Here is a 23,534-nt window from a genome sequence, read left to right on the forward strand (position 1 = left end):
TTCTGTTTGATTTTCGTTTGGGGCATATACATTGACTAGAGCGATTGCTGAGCCCGCTAAGGAGCCATATACCACAAGAAATCTACCCTCTGGATCCATGGTCGTTTTGACATGATTGAATGGAGTTCCTTGTCTGATTAGTATAGCCACTCCCCGCTTTTTACTACTAAATGATGCGAAAAAGCATGTTGGAAACACTTTTTTGTACAAATTTGGGGGGTCTTGAGATGTGAAGTGGGTTTCCTGTAAGAATACGATGTCTCCCCCTGCCTGCTTCATGTCTTGGAGGGCAAGCCTCCTTTTTCTATTATTTTGGAGTCCTTTGACGTTAAGCGACACTATCTTCACTGGGGCGTTAGAAGCCATATGTGACTTTTGTGGTTGTGGTAGTTAAGAACCCTCCCTTCCCATCTGGGGGGGCCCTGATTCTATGGCTCAAGAGTGTTCTTAGCCCTGGCAAACATTGTAAGGTAGCTTGTAGTTTTGAAAGGTTTACTGAATGGTCCGAGGAGGGGGGGGGGTAAGGGGAGGGTGGGGGGGATGGGGGGTAGGACCGCTGGGACAGAATCAGCGGTAGAGAGAGCAGGAAGATGAGGTTCGTGCATGAACCTAACAGGTATTTGCCTGGTCCTTGGGCGACCGGCTTTTGGGCGATAATGCCCATCAAGGTGGACTTCGGTGTCAGCATCCGGTGGGCAGTGTGGGGTGGGGGGCTGAACCCTCTGGTTCTTTGTGTTTTTTTCCCCTCCAGAATTCTCATTCACACCCTTTGTTCTCATACGGGAAGGGGTGGGGGGAGAGGGGGGGGAGGCTGTAAGTGGGGGGGGGGGGAAGGGGGGGAGGGGGAGGAGGTGATTTAGGGGGGGGGAGGGGGGCCAGACAGAAGAGAGATTCTAGAGCGCATTTCCGCGTCACATGTGGGGGTCTATTCCCTGCATGTAGGTAGCTATTGACATTAGATTATCATGCCGTCTTTTATGTATCAATGTTCTTTATTATCGGGAGCTGGTATTCTTTGTGCAACGTATAGGACTTGGGGTGGTTCTTCTGTGTGTAAATTGGTACCTCTGTATATTGTAGGGGCTTTGAGGTTTGGGGGAGAGAGAAAAAGAGGGGGGTGAGGGATGATATGGGTGGGGGGGGAGGGAGAGAGGAAAGGATGGGGGTGGGGAGAGAGGGTGGAGGGGGGGGATGACGATGGAAAGGGGAGTGGTAGGCATTGCGGCGCCTTGCTTATGTTTGGTTCACCTGCACAGTAGTTATACAATTCTTCACTTCAGTAGGTTATACATGCAGTAATCATTTGTACAATAGGTGGTCAGTGAATTATGTAAATAGGCCATGTGGACAGTTAAACCATAATAAACTGCGTCTTGGTTGTATATGGGGGGGGGGGGGGTTTAGTGGAGGGGTGCGTGTTCACTATGGTGTCTAGGGGGGGGGGAGGGGAGGAGCCGGGGGATGGGGAGGGGGAGAGGTGGTATGAGGGGATGGGTGGGAGTAGTTATGGGTAGGGTCGTGGTGGGGTTTCTATAGGGCTGCAAGTGCACACCTTAGGGTCTGCGGATTGGTTTGCTCAGTGCGAGCTGCGTAGCGGTTTCTCGGGGTTATGCGGCCAACTCGGGGTGCTGTTCCGCTCGCTGTTTTCATTGTGACGTCGTAAGGGGAGCGGCGTCTTGGTATTCCGGAGTAACAGGTAAGGTGATCTTGGTGCTGGGTGGTTCTGTAGGGGGGGGGGGGGGGTTAGGGGGGAGGGGAAGGGGTACGTGGGGGAGGGGGAATAGGTGACATCAGGGTGAGTGTGTGGTGAGTGTTTTGGCAGCTAGCTTTGAATCACATATACCTATACATATATACATCTACATTAGATACACAGATATTCACATTGGTAGAACACATTGGCATTACAAATAGACCGTTACATCAGGGTGGTCTCAGCTTTAGTTGCTTGCGGAGAGGTTGGGAACCTTTATGGTGGGGCTGGGGTTCATCATATCCGGGGGGGGGGGGCAGAGGGATGGGGCAGGGTATCGGGGGGGGGGGGGGTATTTGGCGTGGTATCCGGGGGGGGGGAGGGGTGATGGGGATTGTGGGAAAGGGGATGGGGGGGGAAGAGGCAACTGGAGGTATTTTGGTGTAGTGCTGTGCGTCATTTGTATGGTAAGTGTACCGTTATTTACGCTGGTAAATCGTATTGACACTTATGAAGTGACGGTCTCAGCTCTATTTGCGTGTAGTGAGTTGGGGAGCTTTGGTGGTGACGTTCAAGCCCCTCGTTCTATCCGGGGGTGGGGGGGCTGGGGAGGGGGGGTGTGGAGGGGGGGGGGGCTGGGGTAATGGGGGGGGGAAGGGGTGATTGTGGATAGGTCCGTTGGGGATTATTGCGAAACCACTGTTGTAGAGATCGCGGGCGGGGGGGGGGGGGGTAGGGGACTCTCTAGTGGACACCCGGAGCAGTGTGGGATTGGCTGCTTGATACTGGGGGTGTTGTGTAGGTTGTAATAGGTAGGTGTTCTGCTGTGCGTTCGCCGTCGCGAGTTGGGGGGGAGGGTTAGGGGGGCGAAAGGGAGGACAAATAAGGGGGGAGGGGTGGGATGAGGATGAGGGAGGGGGCACTGGGGGGGGTGATGGTGAGAGGGGGGGGGTGATGGTGAGGGGGGGGAGGGGTTGATGGTGAAGGGGGGGGGGGTTGTTCCATCATATAGGCTATTGTAGTTGACATTAAGGGGCTTTATAACATAGCTACAACTTGGGTTTCAACAGGGATGTAAGCTGCCCATAAACAAGGTGGGTGGGGGAGGGTAAGTTCCGCAGCACAGGAAAAAGCGCTTAACAGTCTCAACAGGGGTAACGGGTTCTGTATCAGTCTGATTGGGGGGGGGGGGCAGCTATTTCTCACCGGGACCAGATATAACGTTTATCTGGAGTGGGGGCAATCAAACCTGGTCTGGGTGATGTCCACGGGTAGGTCGAGGAGTTCCCAGCGGGGCTTGGCCGGCAAGGCCACCAGGTGGATCAGGTTTCCCCTCTCCTGCCTCCGCGCTTCTCAACTCGCCTATGCTGCTTGTGGGGGTGCACATCTTGGCTCCAACAAACCGAGCCATGGGGTGCTGGGGACTCTTTTGTCAACTGGTTGGTAGAACAACAACTAACGGGACTGCGTAGACACGCTGGTTTTCTCCATGGTCTCCCTTCGGGAGGTAAGGGCTCTGGGTCGCAGGGCTTCTCCTCCGGGCGATCAGGTCTGTTGCTCCTGCTGGCCGGCCAATCTTTCCGACGCTCTGATGGGTCTCCGCTCCTGGCTTGCTTCTCGTGGTTCCCTCCGCGTGTTGTTCCGTGCAGGTGGCAACGTCAGGCCTAGTTCGCGGGCGAATCCTTGCATTTCTTCTGGCAGTCTGATGGATCTCTGCTTCCCGCCTCTGCTTACGACCAGCCGGAATGGAAATCCCCATCGGTAGGGTATGTTGTTTTCCCGCAGTATTTGGGTGAGTGGTTTGAGTTCTCTGCGGCGCTCAATTGTGATCTTGGCGAGGTCACTGAATATTTGTAACGGCTCATTTTGAAAAGTCAAATTGTTCGCCTCTCTGCTCGCCGTCATAACCTTCTCCTTTGTGGAGTAGCTATGGAGGCGTACTATAATGTCCCGCCTTCGTTTTGGATCATTCGAGCGGGGGCCCAGTGCGCGGTGTGCGCGATCTATTTCTAGATCTCTTTTATCCAGGTCCTTGCACAGGGTGTTAATGAGGTCAGTCACGTAAGATTTTATTGCTTCAGGGGGAACCGTTTCCGGGACATTCCGAATCCTGAGGTTCTGCCTCCGGTCCCGGTTCTCCTGATCTTCTATGCTGTCCTTCAGGAGTCTGACCTCCTCACCCAGGCGCATGATCTCATCATCTGCCGCCGCTTGAGCTTGCAACGATTCTTCAAGCTTGCTCTCTAGATCGTCAGCTCTTTGTGTGAGGGTATCCATTTCTTCACGTAGGCCCGTCACCATTTCCCTGAGGTCCTGCTTGAGGGTTTTATGTAGCCTATCGTACATATTAGAGAGGAGTTCCTCCAGATAGGTGCGCGTGATTTCCCTTTCTAGGGCTGGTTCCGCTGCCTGCGTGTCTCCCTCTCGTTGCGGGGACGCAGCCGCGTGGTGTCCGGCGCCATCTTGAGGTCCCTGCATGCTCGCGGGGCCGCGTTTTTGCTGCGGCTGGAAAAATTTCGGGACGCCTTTAGAAGCTGGCGCTTTTGCCTTCTGGGGCATGCTGTGAGGTTCAGGCGTCGCTTGAGACTATTTGCGGTTAGTTTCGGGGGGGGGGGGGAAAGTCTTTTCTGGTCTTTTTATGCGTGAGGGTTCTCAGAGCTCCCTGACTAACCCACCATCTTGGATGACGTCACCGGAAGTCGAAATAAAGTCATTTTATTGAATGGTTGTCTGGGGTTTTTCTGGGGTTATGGGGACAGGGGGAGGGGGCCCTAGGGGGGACAGATCACAGCCTCTCCTGTCCAGCACCTCCCCACCTCGCACCGCTGAGGGACGGCTCCTTTGGGGGTGAAGGGGTGACTCTTTTTTTCTCTGATTTTCTATGTTGTGGTGTTTATTTATTTATTTATGTTCCTGGAGGGGGGAGATATGCCTTTAAATCCAGCCTGCGGTGGCCATCTTGGATTTGGCACGCAGGCTGAAACGCAAGGAGCCAGACAGCTCCGATCCAGGCAGCAGCTGTTCTCAGCCCCCCTCCTCGCAGAGACGGTGCAGGCAGGTGGAAGGCCGCACAGGGAGGCAGGGGGGGATAGCGGGAAGGCGCGCTGATTGGGTTTACTGCCGGACGGGAGAGGTAAGCGCGGCGCGCAGCTACAGCGCCATGACGGCCATTTTAGTTAGCCTCCAGCAGCACCAGCAGAGTATTTTTATTTTAAGCAGTGTTTATTATTTTGTTGTAGGTCTTTGTTTAGTGAAGTGGCTTTTGACAGGGGGGTATGAGACACCGCCGGGACCCGACATCAGGTGCGGCCGTCGCGCAGAGCGGGAGGCCCCCGTCGGTTTCCTATGTGAAGAGATCAAAGGCCCAACAGGCGTCACCAGTCCCGCGCGGCACCCACCTCTCCGCCTGAACCAGCGGCGGGTTGATGCGGATCAGGCCGCCGGTCAGATCCTCGCTCCGCTCTCTGGATCCCAGATGGTTTGGGGGTCTGCAGACCTTGGTCTCAGAGAGACTACCTTGCGGGGTTTGGCGCCGGATCCAGGTAAATCAGTCCTGCTTGGCCGCCATCTTAGCCACACAGCAATTTGAGAGAGGAGGCCCAGGGGACCCGGTCTTTGCGTGTATACTTGGGGTTTGTGTGTAATCCACCGCCACCAGGGCATTCAGCATAAGTATGATATCTTCCCCCAGCTTTTTTAATATTTTTTGAGGGGTTTCTTGGTCCCAGTTATCTTTATTTTGTCCTCTCTTGGGACGGAGCTGTATAGACACAGGTCTTGCTTGCTCGGTGTCTTGGCCACGCCCCGGTCATAGGTAACTTTAAGGAGAGCGGTTCTCTTTGCGGTTTGTTAGTCGGGGGGGTGGGGGTCAGGAGAGGGGGAGGGGGGGGGAGGTTGAGGGGGGAGGGGGGGAGGTTGAGGGGGGGGCAGCGTGGGGGAGGAGTCTTGGGGGTTAATGGACTGTCCCTTGTGCAATGTATGCCATATCAAAAACCCGGTTTTTATGTTGTGTTTTGAGGTTGACAGATTTTTGCCACAGAGGAACTTCAAACTCACAATACAGCTAAACCCCGTTATAACGCGCCTCGTTATACCGCGATTCGGTTATAACGCGGTTTTCCCGTGGCTCCCGTTTAAAAAAAAAAAAAAAAAAAAAAAAAAAACAATTTAAAAAAAATATTTTTTTTTTCATTTTTTTTTTTGCACACTGCACACACTGCACACACTGCACACACTCACTGCACACACACTGCTCATTGCTCACACTGCCACACTGCACACACACTGCACACTGCACACACACTGCTCATTGCTCACACTGACACACTGCACACACACTGCACACTGCACACACACTGCTCATTGCTCACACTGCACACACTGACACACTGCACACACACTGCACACTGCACACACACTGCTCATTGGACACACTGCACACACACTGCACACTGCACACACACTGCTCATTGGACACACTGCACACACACTGCACACTGCACACACACTGCTCATTGCTCACACTGCACACACTGACACACTGCACACACACTGCACACTGCACACACACTGCTCATTGCTCACACTGCACACACTGACACACTGCACACACACTGCACACTGCACACACATTGCTCATTGCTCACACTGCACACACACTCACACACACTTACAGACACTCACACACACTCACACACACTTACGCACACGCACACACACTCACACACACTCCCACGCACACTTACGCACACTTACGCACACTCACGCACACTCACAGACACTCACACACACTTACACACACTTAGACACTCACAGACACTCACAGACACTCACACACACTCACACACACTTACACACACTTACACACACTTACACACTCACACACACTCACACACACTTACACACACTTACACACACTTACACACACTTAGACACTCACAGACACTCACACACTCTTACACACACTTACACACACTTACACACACACTCAGACACTTACACACACTCACACCCACATACACACACCCATATACACACACACACTTTCTCTCCCATATATACATACACACACACACTCTCTCACTCTACACAGACGGGGGGTGGGGTCGGAGCACAGGAAAGGCCGCGACCAGCACCACCACCCGCTCCCCCCCCTCCTCCCGCGCAGGCAGCGGGAGCGCCAGGGACAGCGGTGGGGAGAAGAAACCCCCCGCTACCACCTCCATGCAGGCAGCGGGATCTGAGGTAAGCGGCGACCTGAGGGACATCCCCGCTCTCATCTCCTGCCCCGCGGGCTGTCACGCGGTGACAGGGGGAAGCGGGGACAGGAGGGACATCCCCGCTCCCATCTCCTGCCCCGCGGCCTGTCACACGGTGACAGGGGGGAGCGGGGACAGGAGGGACATCCCCGCTCCCATCTCCTGCCCCGCGGCCTGTCCCGCGGTGACAGGGGGAAGCGGGGAGCGGAGGGACATGCCCGCTCCCATCTCCTGTCCCGCGGGATGAATATGCGCTAAAGCGCGGCGGCCATTTTTTTTTCTCGCGACCCCGTTAGTAACGCGGTGGTCTCGGGGTGGACCCCGAGACCCGCGTTATAACGGGGTTTAGCTGTATTTAGATATACATCTTGACAGGTTGTGGATATGCATATGCAGTTTTGAAGAGACCGTTTCTCTTAATACTTAGCCAGACAGGGGAACCGGGGGGAGGAGGGAGGGGGGGGGAAAGGCAAGGGAAGGGAGTAGGTGGGGGGGGAGGGAGCTGGCTTATCTCTCTAGGCATAGGTATAATTTACAACTTATGGGAAAACTTCTTGGCCGTTTGTAAGTGCTGTAAACCCTTGCTATGAGTGTTTATTGCTTATACTTTAAACAACTGTGGGTCTTTGTCGCCCAGTGTTAGTCATTATATCACCTTCGAATTCTGTTCTTTCAGGGGAGTGGGGGGGCGAGGGAAGACATCTATTTACACATTTGGGTTTGCGTATCGCATTGTTAGGACATCTTGGTGGTTTCAGCCTGGGAGGGAGGGGGGGGGGGGGATTCCCTTGTCCATGTGGAGTTCAGGGGGCCGGCGGCCCTATCCGTACGGGTGCCTCGGTGTTGAGTTTCCTGTCTTTCGGGATCTATGGCCGGGGGGGAGGAATAGTATGAGGGGGGGAGGTAGGAGGGGATCGTTTTTCCCTCGGGGTTATTGCACCATTGCGTGCGTGCGGGCCTTGCCGTCTTGGTCCTGGGACTCGTTCCTCGGGGCTGATGACGTTGGCGACTTCTCCACGTCCCGTGGTGGGCCCGTTGGTGGATGGATCCACTTTGTTATCTCAGTGGTGATAGGCCCGTCATCTGCCGGCTTGTGCTGGGGCTCCGGACGGCTCGGCTCGGGACGGACGAGGTAAGGATAGGGAAGGGGGGGAGGGAGGGAAGGGGGGGGAAGGGCAATAGGGAGTGGGGGTAAGGGGAGACTTGGGGGGGGGGGGGGAGGGAGATTGGGGGGGGGCGGGGGGGATCTGGATTCTAGGGGGGGGGGTTGGGGGAATTTCCTGGTGCTTGTGGTAAGGAGGGTTAAGGGAGGGTAGTATTGGAGGGTTAGACTAGGTGGGGCGAGAGATCGGTGTGGTGTGGAGGTTTGGTTGATGCACGTGGATCAGCCATCTTGTTCTTGCGAGGCAGGCTTTGTTGCTCCCTGGGTCTTTTGACTGGCGATTCGTTCCGATGCTCTTGGTGTTTCAGCCGGGTCTGCTCGTGGAGCTCTGGGGGGGCTTCTCTCTCTCTCCTCGTCTCTTCGGTTGGGGACACCGATCGCCTCGAGGAACTCCTTGATGTCGTCAGGGTCGGTGATGGTGAAGAACCGCCCGTTCCTCGGGACAATGAGCTTGAAGGGGAAGCCCCAGCGGTAGGGGATTCCGCGATCCCTAAGAAGTGCTGTGAGGGGCTTCATCCCTTGTCTTTTTAGGACAGTCCATCTGGAGAGGTCGTTAAATACTTGAATTGTGTAGTTATCTATTTTGATGCAGCCTTCCCTTCTCGCAGCTGCAGAGATCTTTTCTTTCGCCGTGTATGTGTGGAACTTCATGATTATATCCCTCGGACGCTTTGGGTCTGGCGATTTAGGGCCAAGGGCTCTGTGCGCCCTGTCGAGCAGGAGCTCGTGTTCTGTGAGGTCAGGTACCAGCTTTAAGAAGATGTTTTTGAGGTAAGTTGGTAAGGATTCTGGGAGGACCGTCTCGGGTATACCTCTGAACCGCAGGTTCTGCCTGCGGTCCCTATTTTCGTGATCTTCAATGGTGTTTTTTAGCTCGGCAATTTCGTGGCCCATTCACGCCATTTCATCCTCCAAGTTTGAGTGTGAATCTGCCATCGTTGTAATTTTCGCCTCCACTTCGTCTGCCCGTGAGTTCAATTTGTTAACATCCTCTCTAATGTCCCTTAAGACCTTCTCGAGGTCTTGTGTGAATCCTTTTCTCATTCTGAGGAGCAGGGCTTCGAAAAAAGCCGGGTTGAGCTCTTGCTGTTGTGCAGGACTTGGCTGGTGTATATCAGCCGCCTCCGCGGCGTCCTCGTGTTCTTCGTCGCCATCTTGGATGCCTGCTGCCAGCTCCATCTGTCGCTGTGCTGGGTGGAAGAACTTAGTTACGGGGTTCTGTGATTTCTTTTGGTTCCTCCCCGTCATGCCTAGGTACCTTAGGGAGGCTGTTAGACACTTTTGGGGTGAAATCGGCCGGTTTGGAGTGCTTTTCTAATAGCGTTATAGGGAGGGTGTCGGGAGCTCTCCTTTTACCCTTCCATTCACGGTGACGTCACCGGAAGTCTCCAGTATACATGATTTTTATGGGGCAATCTTATATTTACTGATGTTTGAACATTGGTAGCACAAAAAAAATCCATGTTTTCAGCCCTCTGGGGTAAAAACTCCCTCCGCACTCGGGGTTAATAAGCATGTAGAGTCAATTACTTCTCCCCTCAGGAATCAGTATAGAGTATTTCTGTATAGTGATATCACAAGAAGCGCCCCCACTCCCAGCTTTACATGATGGATTTCCCTTTTCTTATTGCCAGGTTTCCCAGTGGTTGTACCGGAGAGTTTAGAGATTAAGTCGGAGAAGGAAGAGGTGAACACTGAGGAACATCTGACCCCAATAAAGGAAGAAATAGATGCATTTCCTGTTTGTGGTAAGTACCCTTACATCCTCACAGCTGCATTGCATCATTACAAGGAGCATGGTCACATTTAGCGAGTATTACAAGAAGTATTGTATTATATTATACCAATATCAGAGGAGGTGAAATCACAAGAAGAGCCCCCACTCCCAGCTTTACATGATGGATTTTCCTTTTCTTGTTGCCAGGTTTCCCATTGGTTGTACTGGAGAGTTTAGAGATTAAATCAGAGAAAGAAGAGGCGAACACTGAGGAACATCTGACCCCAATAAAGAGTGAAACTGTTCCATTTCCTGTCTCTGGTGAGTACATTTCCCCTTTTGTCTGCACAGAGGGATGTTATCTTGTTACACGGCACATGGTCACATTTAGCGAATATTCATGGTTAATTGCCTCTCATAGGAAGTCCCCATGCCTGCTGGGTGTTCTGGGACAAGCCACGTGCAGCAGAGTTAGAAGTGCAATATGGCTCTCAGACACGTATAAAGGTTGGAAATGCAGAGTTATGGGTATCTGACCATCAATAGATGCAATAAAACGCATTTGGAAAAACATAATCAAGAGACCCTTCCCCTGCCTGACCAGTGTTGAATTAGAGGAAGACTGCTGTGCCCCAGTCACCTTGCAGGACTTAATTTGGCTTCCAACACGGGTGCGTAAAAATACCAAATACCCATGTCTACCTGGGAGGCCACCAAGTACCGATATGCGCTGACAAACAGGCATACTCTTATGACCCCTTTTGTGGGTAACCCTGACTTCGCTCCAGGCCTGACCAGCAAAAACTTTGAAATCTGGAAACACAAAGGCCTCACTAGGCTATTACATCTGGAAGGCAGAAAATCGATAAAAACCTTCGAACAAATTAAATCTGAAAAAGAATTTCCAAATTCTGAGGTTTTTTAAATACCTCCAGATCAGAGCGTTCTACACACAAATTCCAAATCGACCTAAAAGAACCAATTTTGAACAGCTCTGTTCTAGAAGAACAGAAACAGCGGAACTCACATCTAGGATATACATAGAGGTAGTATGTGCAGCAAATGACAACGACACCAGACTTAGTTACCAAAGCCGCTGCGAAATAGACTTGGACGAGACATTAGAAAACGAAGACTGGGACTATATTTTACTGGCGGTAGCAAAGAGTTCCATATGCACCACGTTACGGGAGAATGCATATAAGGTCCTTATGAGGTGGTATCTGACCCAAACAAGATTAGCTAAGTTTATCAAGGGATACTCCCCATTGTGCCCTAAACAATGTGGAGTACAGGCAGACTTGTTGCATATGCTGTGGAGCTGCAGAGTATACTCGGCATCTCGGTTCCCTTTGACCCCTGGCTGTTCCTGCTCGGTAGGCGCACGCAGGGGCTAAACAGATCGGAGCACAAATTAGTTGCACACTTTGCAACAGCCACACGGTGTGAGCTCGCAGCACTATGGAAGCAACCAGAAATACCCACGATTCCTAAGATTAGAAACAATTTGGTACGTTTGCCGGATGGAACAGTTGACAAGTCTGGTCAACGACACCGGCACAAAATTTCTCAAAATATGGTCCCCTTGGTTAGACAAATATTTGGCAGTAATAGGTGAAAGTGCATTCTCCTCTGACAAACCAGATGAGAGAGAAGATGACAGGGCGGACAGTTAAGATACTAAGGACAGGATGGGACAGAACCACAACTGGAACTGAGGAAATAACTGCTACCATGATAACTGAGTTCTGAGAAGAGACAACAAAAAACTAAAAATCATCTATTATTACAATCCCCCCCCCCCTCCTTCTGTGGTGTGTGTCAGTCTGTCTGTGAGCCTCCCCAGTGAGTAGAGTTGTGTTTATATGTGATGTCTTGTCTTATTGGCTCTGTTTTGTTTACTGAATTTACACAAATTGTATAAAAAGGGTTATTTGGTAACACCAATATAAGATAATGGGTTGGAAGATTGCTTACTGTCTGTACCAGATATTCAATAAAAATTTGATGTGGAAAAAAACCCAAAAAAACGCAGACACAAATACAAATTTAACTAAAAATTGGGATCAGTTTCTTGATCCCCCATTTCTGAGATCTCCCGCCCTACTCTCAAAAAGGGGTGCCTCTGCTACTCAAAATCTCTAGTAAACAGAGCCACACGTCCACATCACCTCGCCAATCGTGGTGTGGAATTACAAGAGGGGGAGACGAATGTGTGCAGGCCCGGACAGTCCAGCCAACCCTGCTCCAGCTCCACAGGAGAGGGGAGGAAGGGGTAGGATGGGGGTAGGGGACCGGAGAAATGGGGGTGGGGGAAGATGGAAGGAAGGAGAGGGGGTAAGGAGAAAGGGGGGGGTGAAAGCCAATCTTTCATAATTTCTCAGCCCTTCTTTATATACATACATAACATTCTACCTTCATTTTCACAATAGCAAACCACCATTTTACTCAGTATATTATCTACAAAGCGTCTGTTATGTCATCACAGTACTATTATAGATCTCTTTATAAACCAATCTAGAAAACATAATCTTCCCTTAAATATAACTAACTTTAACGCAATCTGATTACCAACAAAAGGAACCCCCCTTTTTTTTTTTTTTCCCCCTTTTTCTCTTCAACCCTTAAACTATCACATAATCAGTTCTGACAAAAAAAACGTAAAGATATTATAGTCAGTAGTCTAAGTTATTTACTCTTCTTCACTCGGTCTCTGTTTCATCCTGTAATTTCCTTCTTTCTCCGTGCTGTCGGCCACTGTTATCGTTGTCCTTTCTGTTGGCTTTACTGTCCACTTCTACCCATTGTTGACCTCTCTGCTCTGGGTAGGACCGGCTAGTTCCTGAAGTCGCGTAGTCCTGCGGTCTTTCACTTGCTTTGGGACCTGGAATATTGAGTCTTTCAAAAAAATTTGTGGGGTTTTCCCCATATCTGAGCACAGAAACTCTCCCTTGTTGTATGACAATCAGTTTAGTAGGGAAACCCCATTTATATCTCACATTGGCTCTTTGTAAGTGCATCGTGACTGCCCTCATATCTCTGCGGTGCTGTAGGGTTAATGCGGAGAGGTCGTTATACAGCTGGATCCGGGCTCCTTCGTAGTCTATATTATTGATACTTCTGGCCTCCTGCATAATTATTTCATTTTCCAGAAAGTCTTGCATTTTTATGATAGTCTCTCTCGGGGGGGTCTGATGGTTTGGGTCTGGGTCTTAGCGCTCTGTGTGCCCTGTCCATCTTCCAGGTCCGTTCCTGTGATTCGTCCATCACATGGGTGAATAATGTTTTGTAAATATGGAGCCAGTTCTTGGGGTTCAACCTTTTCAGGTATCCCCCTGACTCTTATATTGGAACGTCTCCCTCTATTGTCCAAGTCTTCTATATGCAGGAGCATATTCCGTATAGTCTCGTCCTGTTCCTGCACTTTGTGAGTTACATGCTCCTGTGCTGTTGAAACCGTTCCAGCCTCTTTCTCCAACTCATCCACCCTGTCCCCTAGAGTAGCAATGTCTTTTTTGATCTCACACAGTTCGGTTTTAAGCACTAACGTTAAGTCCGTTAGCAGCTTTTGTATATCATCTTTGGTCGCTAGGTTTGTCAGGTCAGCCTTTGTAGCATATTCTACCTGACCTTCAGCCATTACAGAGTCTTTGTTTTGTCCCTGCCCAGGTGAGCTCTGCGGGGAGTGAGATGGTGTTTGCGAGTCTGCTGCGCCTGTGCGCTTTGGCGCTGTTTCCAATTGTCGGAATTTCTGAAGCTTGTTTTCAGCTGCTGTTGTTTTTTGTTTTTTCTTGCTGCGTTTGGCATTTTCTACAGATCTGTTGCTGCGTTGCACTTCTATTTTGTTTTGGTTTGCTTTAGGGGAGTTTTATTAAATGTTGTTAGTATGTGGCTATATGTTCATTTTATTTGGCTTATATGGAGGTGGTATCCCCCCCGTGGTCACTGTACCTCCTTTAGGCGACCGTCCCGTCTGTCGTCTGCCAGGGCTCTTATCCACAGGCCCGAGTGTATTCTGATCAGTGAAATTTGGGGGGGGGAGGGAGGAATAGTGCTACTCTCCCCACTGCCCAGCAGATTGCCTGCTCTGTGTCCCCAGGAGAGGTGGGGGCTCCGGGTCCCCAGAGCTCCGTTGGGGGGGAAGGGGGTGTCTCTCCAGCAGTTTCCTGAGCAACCGCCGTCGGTTCTTCACCTCCCGAGCGGCTTATCTGGTGCTCAGGGCCGCCCGGCTGCTCCAGCTGCCACCTCCCTTCTCAGGCTCTCTCCTCCGCGAGAGCGGAGCTAGCCGGCGCCATTTTGGGTTCGCCGTGGGTGGCGGTAAGACAGTGTCTCCGGTCTTTACCGGGATCACTACCATCGCTCGTTGGTGGGTGTACTCGGGGGGTTCCCCGTTTTATCCGGGGCTAATTTGGGGCACTCCTGCAGGTCCCACAGCCAGTTTCCCCGCGGTCCTGCACGGAGCGCTGTAGCCGTGCGACTGCTCTGCCCGTCTGCTAGACATGCCCCGAAAAGGAGGGATTTTAAAGTCTAGAAATACAGGCCAATGATCCCTAGTTGCAAAATGGGTTTAGCCAAGCTGTAGAAGTTAATGGGGTCCCGGTAGAAAGGACAACCAAGAACTCCTATCCATATTCTGTTATTAAAAATAATTTGTTGTTCGATGTGAGCTGAGAGGAGGGCCAAAAAATAGAAAAATTGTTAGTGCCCAGTTTTTTTGGTAAGGAAAGTGCTAGAGTTGGCACAGTCTCGCTTGTTGGGTGGCCATCTTGGAATGGAGAATCACAGAAGAGAATCCTAAAAAGGTTTTACTGGCATGGAATCCATAATAGAGGAAAAGGTTATTTGCCTCCTGTCCAGAGTGTCAGCTGACAGCCACCAGACCACGCATGAGGGCTCTGTTAATTCCTATGTCCAATGTTGAATTTCCGTTTGAACGGATTGTTCTCTATGGTGGGTCCCTTGGAGAAATCTGCCAAAGGCCATCAGTACATCCTAGTAATACTGGATTATGTCACTCGCTATGCGGAGGCGATTCCCATACATAACACTTCCCCATAGCCATAGCTAAGGAAATGTTTCTGACTCAGGATTCAGAAGGAAATTGTGACAGATCAGGGCATCCTATTTACGTCCAAACTTACTGGAGAATTGTGCCTAGAGCTAAAAATAAAGTCCCTTAGCACCTGTTTACTACTCGCAAACTGACTGGTACAGAGATTTAATAAAACTCTCAAGATGTTGAGGAAGGTAGTTCATAGTGATTGAAAGAACTGTGACACCTTGTTGCCTTATCTCTTGTTTGCCTCTAAAGGGTTTTCCCCTTTTGAACTCCTATATTAGCGACGCCCAATTGGAAAGAGTGGGAGGAACAGGCTGTTCCAGGGAAGAAGGTTATCCAGTTTGTAGAAGATTTGAAAGAACGCATTGCTCATATTCCTCCAATAGTACAGCAACACTTAGAAGCGGCACAGTGGGCCCAACAGAACCTTTACAACAGTCATACTACACTCTGCAGTTTTTGACCAGGGGACCGAATAATGGTTCCCACAACTGAAAGCAAAGTGTGATTGAATTGGCAAGGGCCATATGAAGTTCTAGAACACGTCGGCCCGGGGAATTAAAAAGTTAGACAGCCAGATTGGAGGAAGATAGAACGGATCTTCCATATAAATCTATTACAATCATTTAAGGATATAGCGGTATGTCTGACCATGGTAGCTGACCCGTCTAGAAATGTGGAGAACCCAACAATTCGAAAATCAAGAGAGCTCAGAGCTCAATCCTGAACAACACGGGGAAGCTGTAGAATTGATAAACAGAAACCAGGATGTATTTTACAGCTTGTCAGGGAAATCTAGGGTGATTTTCCTTGATATTGTCACCATGCAAGGAATAGCGTTTTAAGATAGGTCCCTGTAGAATCCCAGAAGCCAGAAGAGGGGCTATTTCAGTCAGAGGTAAAGAAGATGATAGATCTAGGGGTAATTAAAGACTCATGGTCAATGATCAAACCCTATTGTTTTGGTACCTAAGCCAGACCGGTCAGTTTTGTAATGACTTCAGAAAAGTCAATGAAGTCTTTAAGTTTTATGCATATCTCATGCCTTAGGTGGATGAGTTAATTGAGAGGCTGGCGAGGGCCCATTGTTTTTAACCATTTTAGATCTCACAAAGGGTTATTGGCAAATTCCATAACAGTGTCAGCAAAAGAGAAAATACAATGTATCCCTGCTCAGAATGATACAAAGTTGTCGTCCGCAGCGTGTCTGTACAGAGCCTCAGTGTTTGTCAGTGATCGTAGCGCTCACCCCCACGGTCTCAGTTGCGTGCCTTGGCGTGCGCGCACACTGGTGACGTCACTGCTCGGCTCACTCCACACTTCTCGGTCAGCAACAAGATTAGGCCTGGAATTGATGCCAGGTGTGGCATTCGCATTTGGAAGCTGTTGCTGTGAACCCACAACATGCGGTCAAAGGAGCTCTCAATGCAAGTGAAACAGGGCATCCTTGGGCTGCAAAAAAAATAAAAGAGAAGAGTGATAGCAGGAACATTAGGAGTGGCCAAATCAACAGTTTGGTACATTGTGAGGGAAAAAAAGAACGCACTGGTTAGCTCTGCAACACAAAAAGGCCTTGGATGTCCACAGAAGACAACAGTGGTGGATGATTGTAGGATCCTTTCCATGGTAAAGAAAAACCCCTTCACAACATCCAGCCAAGTGAAGAACACTCTCCAGGAGGTAGGCATATCCATTATCCAAGTCTACCATAAAGAGAAGACTTCACGAGAGCAAATTCCGAAGGTTCCCCACAAGGTGAAAAACATTCATAAGCCTCAAGAATAGAAAGGCCAGATTAGACTTTGTCAAACAATATCTAAAAAAAATGCCAGCCAAGTTCTGGAACAGTATTCTTTGGACAGATGAAACTAAGATCAACCTGTACCAGAATGATGGGAAGAAAAAAGTATAGAAAAGGCTTGGAACGGCTCATGATCCGAAGCATACCACATCATCTGTAAAACTAGGGCGGAGGCAGTGTGATGGCATGGGCATGCATGGCTTACAATGGCACTGGGTCACTAGTGTTTAGTGATGATGTGACAGATGCAGTCGGCTGACTTCTGAAGTATCAATCTATATATTTCTCAAACCATTGTATGTATATCTCCCTGTCTACTGTGTTCCCTGTCCCTAGCGGCAATCTCATTGGTCCCTTGGCCCGCCCGCCCCGCACACCTCTCATTGGCCTGAGGCGGAGTGACGGGCCAAAGGTCCAACATACACACACCTCACCTCCCCACCCCCCCACCTCCCGGTGGCCGTCACTCTCCCCCGTCACCTGGACCGCAGCTCACCTTCCCCCCTCCAGGTGACCGTCACTCTCCCCCGTCACCCGGACCTCAGCTCACCTTCCCTCCTCCTGGTGGCCGTCACTCTCCCCCGTCACCCGGACCGCAGCTCACCTTCCCCCCTCCCGGTGGCCGTCACTCTCCCCAGTCACCCGGACCGCAGCTCACCTTCCCCCCTCCCGGTGGCCGTCACTCTCCCCCGTCACCTGGACCGCAGCTCACCTTCCCCCCTCCTGGTGGCCGTCACTCTCCCCCGTCACCCGGACCGCAGCTCACCTTCCCCCCTCCCGGTGGCCGTCACTCTCCCCCGTCACCCGGACCGCTGCTCACCTTCCCCCCTCCCGGTGGCCGTCACTCTCCCCCGTCACCCGGACCGCAGCTCACCTTCCCCCCTCCCGGTGGCCGTCACTCTCCCCCGTCACCCGGACCGCAGGTCACCTTCCCCCCTCCCGGTGGCCGTCACTCTCCCCAGTCATCCGGACCGCAGCTCACCTTCCCCCCTCCTGGAGGCCGTCACTCTCCCCAGTCACCCGGACCACAGCTCACCTTCCCCCTTCCCGGTGGCCGTCACTCTCCCCAGTCACCCGGACCGCAACTCACCTTCCCCCCTCCCGGTGGCCATCACTCTTCCCCCCTCAGCAGGACAGGCCCTGCACCTTCCCTGCTGCACGTTTCCCGGCGGCTCGCGCTCACAGGTGCAGAGAGGGGGCGCGTGCGCAGCGCTCCCCGGACGGGAGGAGGGAGAGCAGAGAAGGGCCAGGCGCGCGACAATCGGAGGAGCGCGGGAGAGAGGAGCGGTGCTGTGAGTCCTGTAACACAGGAGGGGGCTTTGTGTGTGCGTGGGGAGAGGGAGGGACAGTGTGTGTGGGACACCGTGTGTGTGTGTGTGGGGGGGAGGGGAGGGACAGTGTGTGGGGGAGGGGGGACAGTGTGTGTGTGTGTGTGGGGGGGACAGTGTGTGTGTGTGGGGGGGACTGTGTGTGTGGGGGGGGACAGTGTGTGTGTGTGGGGGGGACAGTGTGTGTGTGGGGGGGACAGTGTGTGTGTGGGGGGACAGTGTGTGTGTGGGGGGACAGTGTGTGTGGGGGGGCAGTGTGTGTGTGGGGGGGCAGTGTGTGTGGGGGGGGGGCAGTGTGTGTGTGGGGGGGCAGTGTGTGTGGGGGGCAGTGTGTGTGGTGGGGGGGCAGTGTGTGTGTGTGTGTGTGTGTGTGTGTGTGTGTGTGTGTGTGTGTGGAGAGGGGCAGTGTGTGTGGGCGGGCAGTGTGTGTGTGGGGGGCAGTGTGTGTGTGGGGGGGGGCGACAGTGTGTGTGTGGGCGGGGGGCGACAGTGTGTGTGTGGGCGTGGGGGGACAGTGTGTGTGTGGGCGGGGGGGAACAGTGTGTGTGTAGAACACTGTAGGGGGGGGACGGAGCTGCGCAGGGGAGGGTGAACACCAGGGGAGGGTGAAAACAGAGAGGGGGAGCGGAGAAACAGACGGGGAGTGGAGAGAGAGGGGGGAGTGGGAAATTGTACTCCCGGGCAACACCGGGTCTCCCAGCTAGTAGGGATATATTTGTCACGGTAGCTTATGACAAGATATAATGAACACCAAATATCTGGGTTGAACTGAACGAGGCTTAGATATAATAAAATATAATTTATTCCTTAAAAAAGGTGAACACAGCAATATAGTACAATTAACAGGCAAGAAGGTAACACTTACTTAGGGTCGGGGGATGGAGAAGTATCAGCTAGCAATTCTCCAGCAATCCGGTGACATTCCAGGTGGAATCAGAAGCACAACTAAAAACTGTAGGGTTGACACAGTTTATATACCTGTGTAACCCTATTCTTAACATTGAATACAGACTATTGGTGAACAATTATCTGTATCCAATCCCTAACGTGGAGACACAGATTAACCCATGCCCCCCAGCTAATTAGCCCATGTGTACTGGGACTCTATGTGTAGCCCCATAATTAAATCAGGGGCGGCCACCAGTCTACCAAATGAAGTATCTGCATTGTTTGTAGGTGTAGACATAACACTTACAAACCACTCCAGTTTGATGATTCTCCACCCTCAGGTAACAATTAGAGTGGCAGTCTGTTGATTAGTACTTGGTCTGTTGATTAGTACTTAGTGTAAACAATCAGGCAGTTAACTTTTGATCACAGTGCTTAGGCTCAATCAGCCGGCTGCCCTTCATGACCTATTAGCATAGCAGATGGAGTCTGCATTTTCAGAACAGATCCAAAATACCATACATATACACTTTAATATCTACACATATTAATAAGTTCCATTCTGGTGGGCTCAGTGGGTCGAAATTTGCCAGTTCTTAATGCCTACAGTGACTCCACACATTGGCCAAATATCAACTCTCTGCGACCTCCAGAACTGGAGATACAGAAATGCACTTTAAAACATTAAAATACAGGATTATAATGAAACATGAGAACAGGGGAACATACATTTTCCTGACATGATAAGGTGTAAGCCACATTCCTGGACCGCATTCCAGTTAACACCTTGCCTCCCTGGTGAGGTCAGGGGGTGGCCATATGGGGTGCAACACCTTTAATACCGGGCCAACCCCCCTCTCCCTCTATAATATTGTCTGCTCAGATTCAGCCAAATTCAGCAAAGTTGAATGGACGGCGCTTCACTTTACATGTGGACAATACTGCGAAACAACTCAGACGTTTAAGGCAAAGAAGTGGAATATTCTGCAATGGCCGAGTCACCTGATTGCAACCCGATTGAGCATGCATTTCACTTGCTGAAGACAAAACTTAAGGCAGAAAGACCCACCAACAAATGAAGACAGCTGCAGTAAAGGCCTGGCAAAGCATCACAAAGGAGGAAACCCAGCGTTTGGTGATGTCCATGCGTTCCAGACTTCAAGCCGTCATTGCCTGAAAAGGATTCTCGACAAAGTATTAAAAATGAACATTTTATTTATGATTGTGTTAATTTGTCCAATTACATTTGAGCCCCTGAAATAGGGGGATTGTGTGTGAAAATGGTTGCAATTCCTTATAGTTTCATACGATATGTTTGTTCAACCCCTTGAATTAAAGCTGAAAGTCTGCACTTCTATTGCATCTCAGTTGTTTCATTTCAAATCCATTATGGTGGCGTTCAGAGCCAAAATTATGAAAATTGTCAGTGTCCAATTATTTCCGGACCTAACTGTACATACATACTATTGTTGAAGTGAATAAACCCAGTATCATCCTACACATTGTCAGTAAGTGTCTTTGTCCTTGACAAAGCGTCAACTTACACGCGAAACGTATATCGGTGTATGACATCATTACGCATATAGTTACCCCGTGATCAGGAAGTCTGAGGCTGTCGCTTCGTGTTCCGTGTACCGGCAGAATTAGGTAGAACTATGCCTGCTTACCCTGAGCAGTGCAAGGCAGATATGTTGATATACTGGACTTACCAATCTGTTCTACTAGGGACACCTAGCTTTTAAAACAGTTCATAGCAAACGCTCCGGCGAGAAGCACGGTAGTCAGGAGGATAAATGCAGTCATGACTATGGAGAAGCTCACAGCCATGCTCCATAAGAGAATGCCTCAGTTCTGGTAAACCTGGGACCTCTGGCTGGTAGCACAGAGCCCCGGCCAAGCTTAGGCTGAAGCCCACCGGACGCGCCAGATAGAAAAGACAGAGACCCAGGAGGATCCTACCTCTGCTCCCCTTCCCTCCTTCCCCTTCCCCCCCAACCCCATCCTTCCCTGTCTGTTCGTCTCTTTCTGCTCCCTCCCTCCTTCCTTCCCTTCTTTACCTTGTTAACTAGAAAACCTGTAATGGTAAACATCCTGAAGTAACCAGTCATGTGCCCATGACACTGTTTATTGTCTATTTGTATTTATATGTTTCCAATAAAAAGATTTTGGGAAAAAACAAACAAAAAACAGTTCATAGCAGTAGCATATATGAGAGTGGCTCGTTATACAGGCAGCTACATGCCTGCTCACCTGGAGCAGAGCAAGGGAGATTTGTGTTTGCTTATCTATCTGTTCTACGTTACGACTGTACTAACGGCGGTGGCTTTATTAGGAGTCCGCCAATTGGAGCCTCATAGAGAGTGGCTCTTTACATTGGCATTAGTACAATTATGCTGTCTAATCTGGAGTAGAGCAAGGCAGCTCTATGGAAATCATATTTAACCTGCTCTATCCTGGTCACTCAGTTACTACTGTCAGTACTATAGACAATATGCATGTTTGGATGATTATTATCGTATTACCAGACTTGAGCTACCGCGATCTCTGCCTTTTATGTATCATGTATATCAACCCACTAGACTCCTCCTATTTATATAGGCATGATTTCTCTTTCGGCTGACTATATTCTAGCGCTATACACTATTCCTAAAGCCTAACTGCATATATGGGACTTTATTGGCTGCAGATATCCATTCAAGCAGTGTATGTTTATCTATTAGCGCAAATACTGTCTGTACACAGAGGGAAACTATATCTGATGATACATTCACCCTAGTTGTACTATAGAGCAGAGGTGCGCAAACTGGGGGGCGCAAGATTGTTTAGGGGGGTGGGGGCGATTTTGCAGAGAAGCAGAGAGAAAAGCAGTCGGTAGCTGCAATTTCTCTTGCAGCCATGAGGTGGCGCTGTGCACAGCACATGCAGCAAAGGCTTTGACTTCCTGAATGCCGAGTGATAGTGTGTGTGTGTGTGTGTGTGTGTGTGTGTGTGTGTGTGTGTGTGTGTGTGTGTGTGTGTGTGTGTGTGTGTGTCAAAGAGACGTGAAGAGGTGGGAGACATATTGGGTGGAGGGGGAGAGATAAAGACATGGAGAGGGGGGAGAGACACTGGGGGGAAGGTGAGAGAGAGACACTGGGGGGAAAGTGAGAGAGAGACACTGGGGGGAAAGTGAGAGAGAGACACTGGGGGGAAGGTGAGAGAGAGACACTGGGGGGAAGGTGAGAGAGAGACACTGGGGGGATGGTGAGAGGGAGACACTGGGGGGAAGGTGAGAGAGGCACACTGTGGGATGGTGAGAGAGACACTGGGGGAAGGTGAGAGAGAAAGGCACAATCGCGAGAGAGTGTGTGTGTGTTCTGAACCGGGAGGAGGTGGTTCCCTTTTCAGAGCAATGAGCTGCACACCCACTGGTAGCAGGGCCCTCCAGCACCTGGAAGAGCCAGAGCCGGCCCTCGCCTCATGATCACCTATCCCCAGGGAGCTCCAGCAGAACCAGGAAAAGATCAATAGAGTTCCCCCCCCCCCCCATCACCCACCCCTAGCTAAACGGAGGGATGAATGTCAGGCAGAGATGGCAAAATTGAGCGGCTTGGGAGGAAGATGAGTTTTGGGGGTCTGAGGGTTAGTCTTTGGGTCAGGGGGGTCACTTGGGAGTATTGATCAGCAGGCGAGATTCATCAGTACCCCACATGAGTTTGGTTATGGGGATCCCTGATCCCTGGACAACATTTAAAATGGGAATAAATAAATAATACATAAAACTGGTAGGTAGGAGTGGATGACACTGGGGAAAGAAAATGGGAGAAGGGAAAAAAGAGGGAGGGGAAAGAGAGAGGGAATGGAGGTAGCAAAGAGGTGGATGAATGCCCCCTCAATGGATTGCCTTTGTGCACCAGAAAAAACATATTACCAGATGCCAGCCAACAATAAAATAAACAGTGATCCAATACAAGTATACTGCCTGCGCGCACGCCTGCAGCCCACGCGATTTGTGATGTATAGGCATTTTCTTTGGGTGCTAAATGCATTATTTATTTTACACACCTATTTTAAACAATTATGTTTTTATTTATTTCATTTATTTGAGGTGTTTGTTCACTATCAAGGTGTTAATTTGAGTTCATGTGCCTTGGAATTGCTATAAAAACTGGCCATCCCATAGGTTATTCCTCTATCTCACAAAGAATACCATATTAGTTTGTTTAAACCTATTAACCCCTCCTTACTGGTGGACTGACCATTTGAATCCCAGGAGGGATATATTAAATCCTTATAATTAACAACAAGTTGGATTTAATTATTTGCTCCATGATAACAGGGATATGTCCACCTTTTTTTAGGGGACAATTCAAGCACGTATCTCTTTGTACCATAGTGTTTGTATGTCAGTTATTGTCTGTGTGTGTTTTGTCCTACATTTATTTTATTATTAAAAGTTACATTTTAAAACATTCACCATTACTTTAGTACTAGGAGTGCTACATTAGGGGTCCTTTTTTCCTTCACCCTGTAAGGTTTTCTGTCCTAAGTGATATTACCCCAAGCACCCAGTCTAACATTAACTGTTGCACGAGTCTTATTTCCCATCTCTTCCCTTTGCATTATACCTGATTCTGAGATCGACATCA

General features: G+C 50.3%; 1 protein-coding gene across 9 annotated transcripts in view; it reads left to right on the top strand.

The window, feature by feature from the left end:
- The window catches only part of LOC142487997 (uncharacterized), a 199,078-nt gene that overhangs the window by 160,204 nt on the left and 15,340 nt on the right, over positions 1-23,534 (top strand). For all 9 annotated transcript variants that reach the window (XM_075588286.1, XM_075588290.1, XM_075588287.1 and 6 more), the window contains 2 exons: positions 9,748-9,861; positions 10,038-10,151. In XM_075588286.1, the coding sequence (XP_075444401.1) occupies positions 9,748-9,861; positions 10,038-10,151 (228 nt within the window). The remainder of the gene's footprint in view (positions 1-9,747; positions 9,862-10,037; positions 10,152-23,534) is intronic.

This window comes from Ascaphus truei, chromosome 2 (assembly GCF_040206685.1).
Source record: "Ascaphus truei isolate aAscTru1 chromosome 2, aAscTru1.hap1, whole genome shotgun sequence".
NCBI classification, from domain to species: domain Eukaryota; kingdom Metazoa; phylum Chordata; class Amphibia; order Anura; family Ascaphidae; genus Ascaphus; species Ascaphus truei.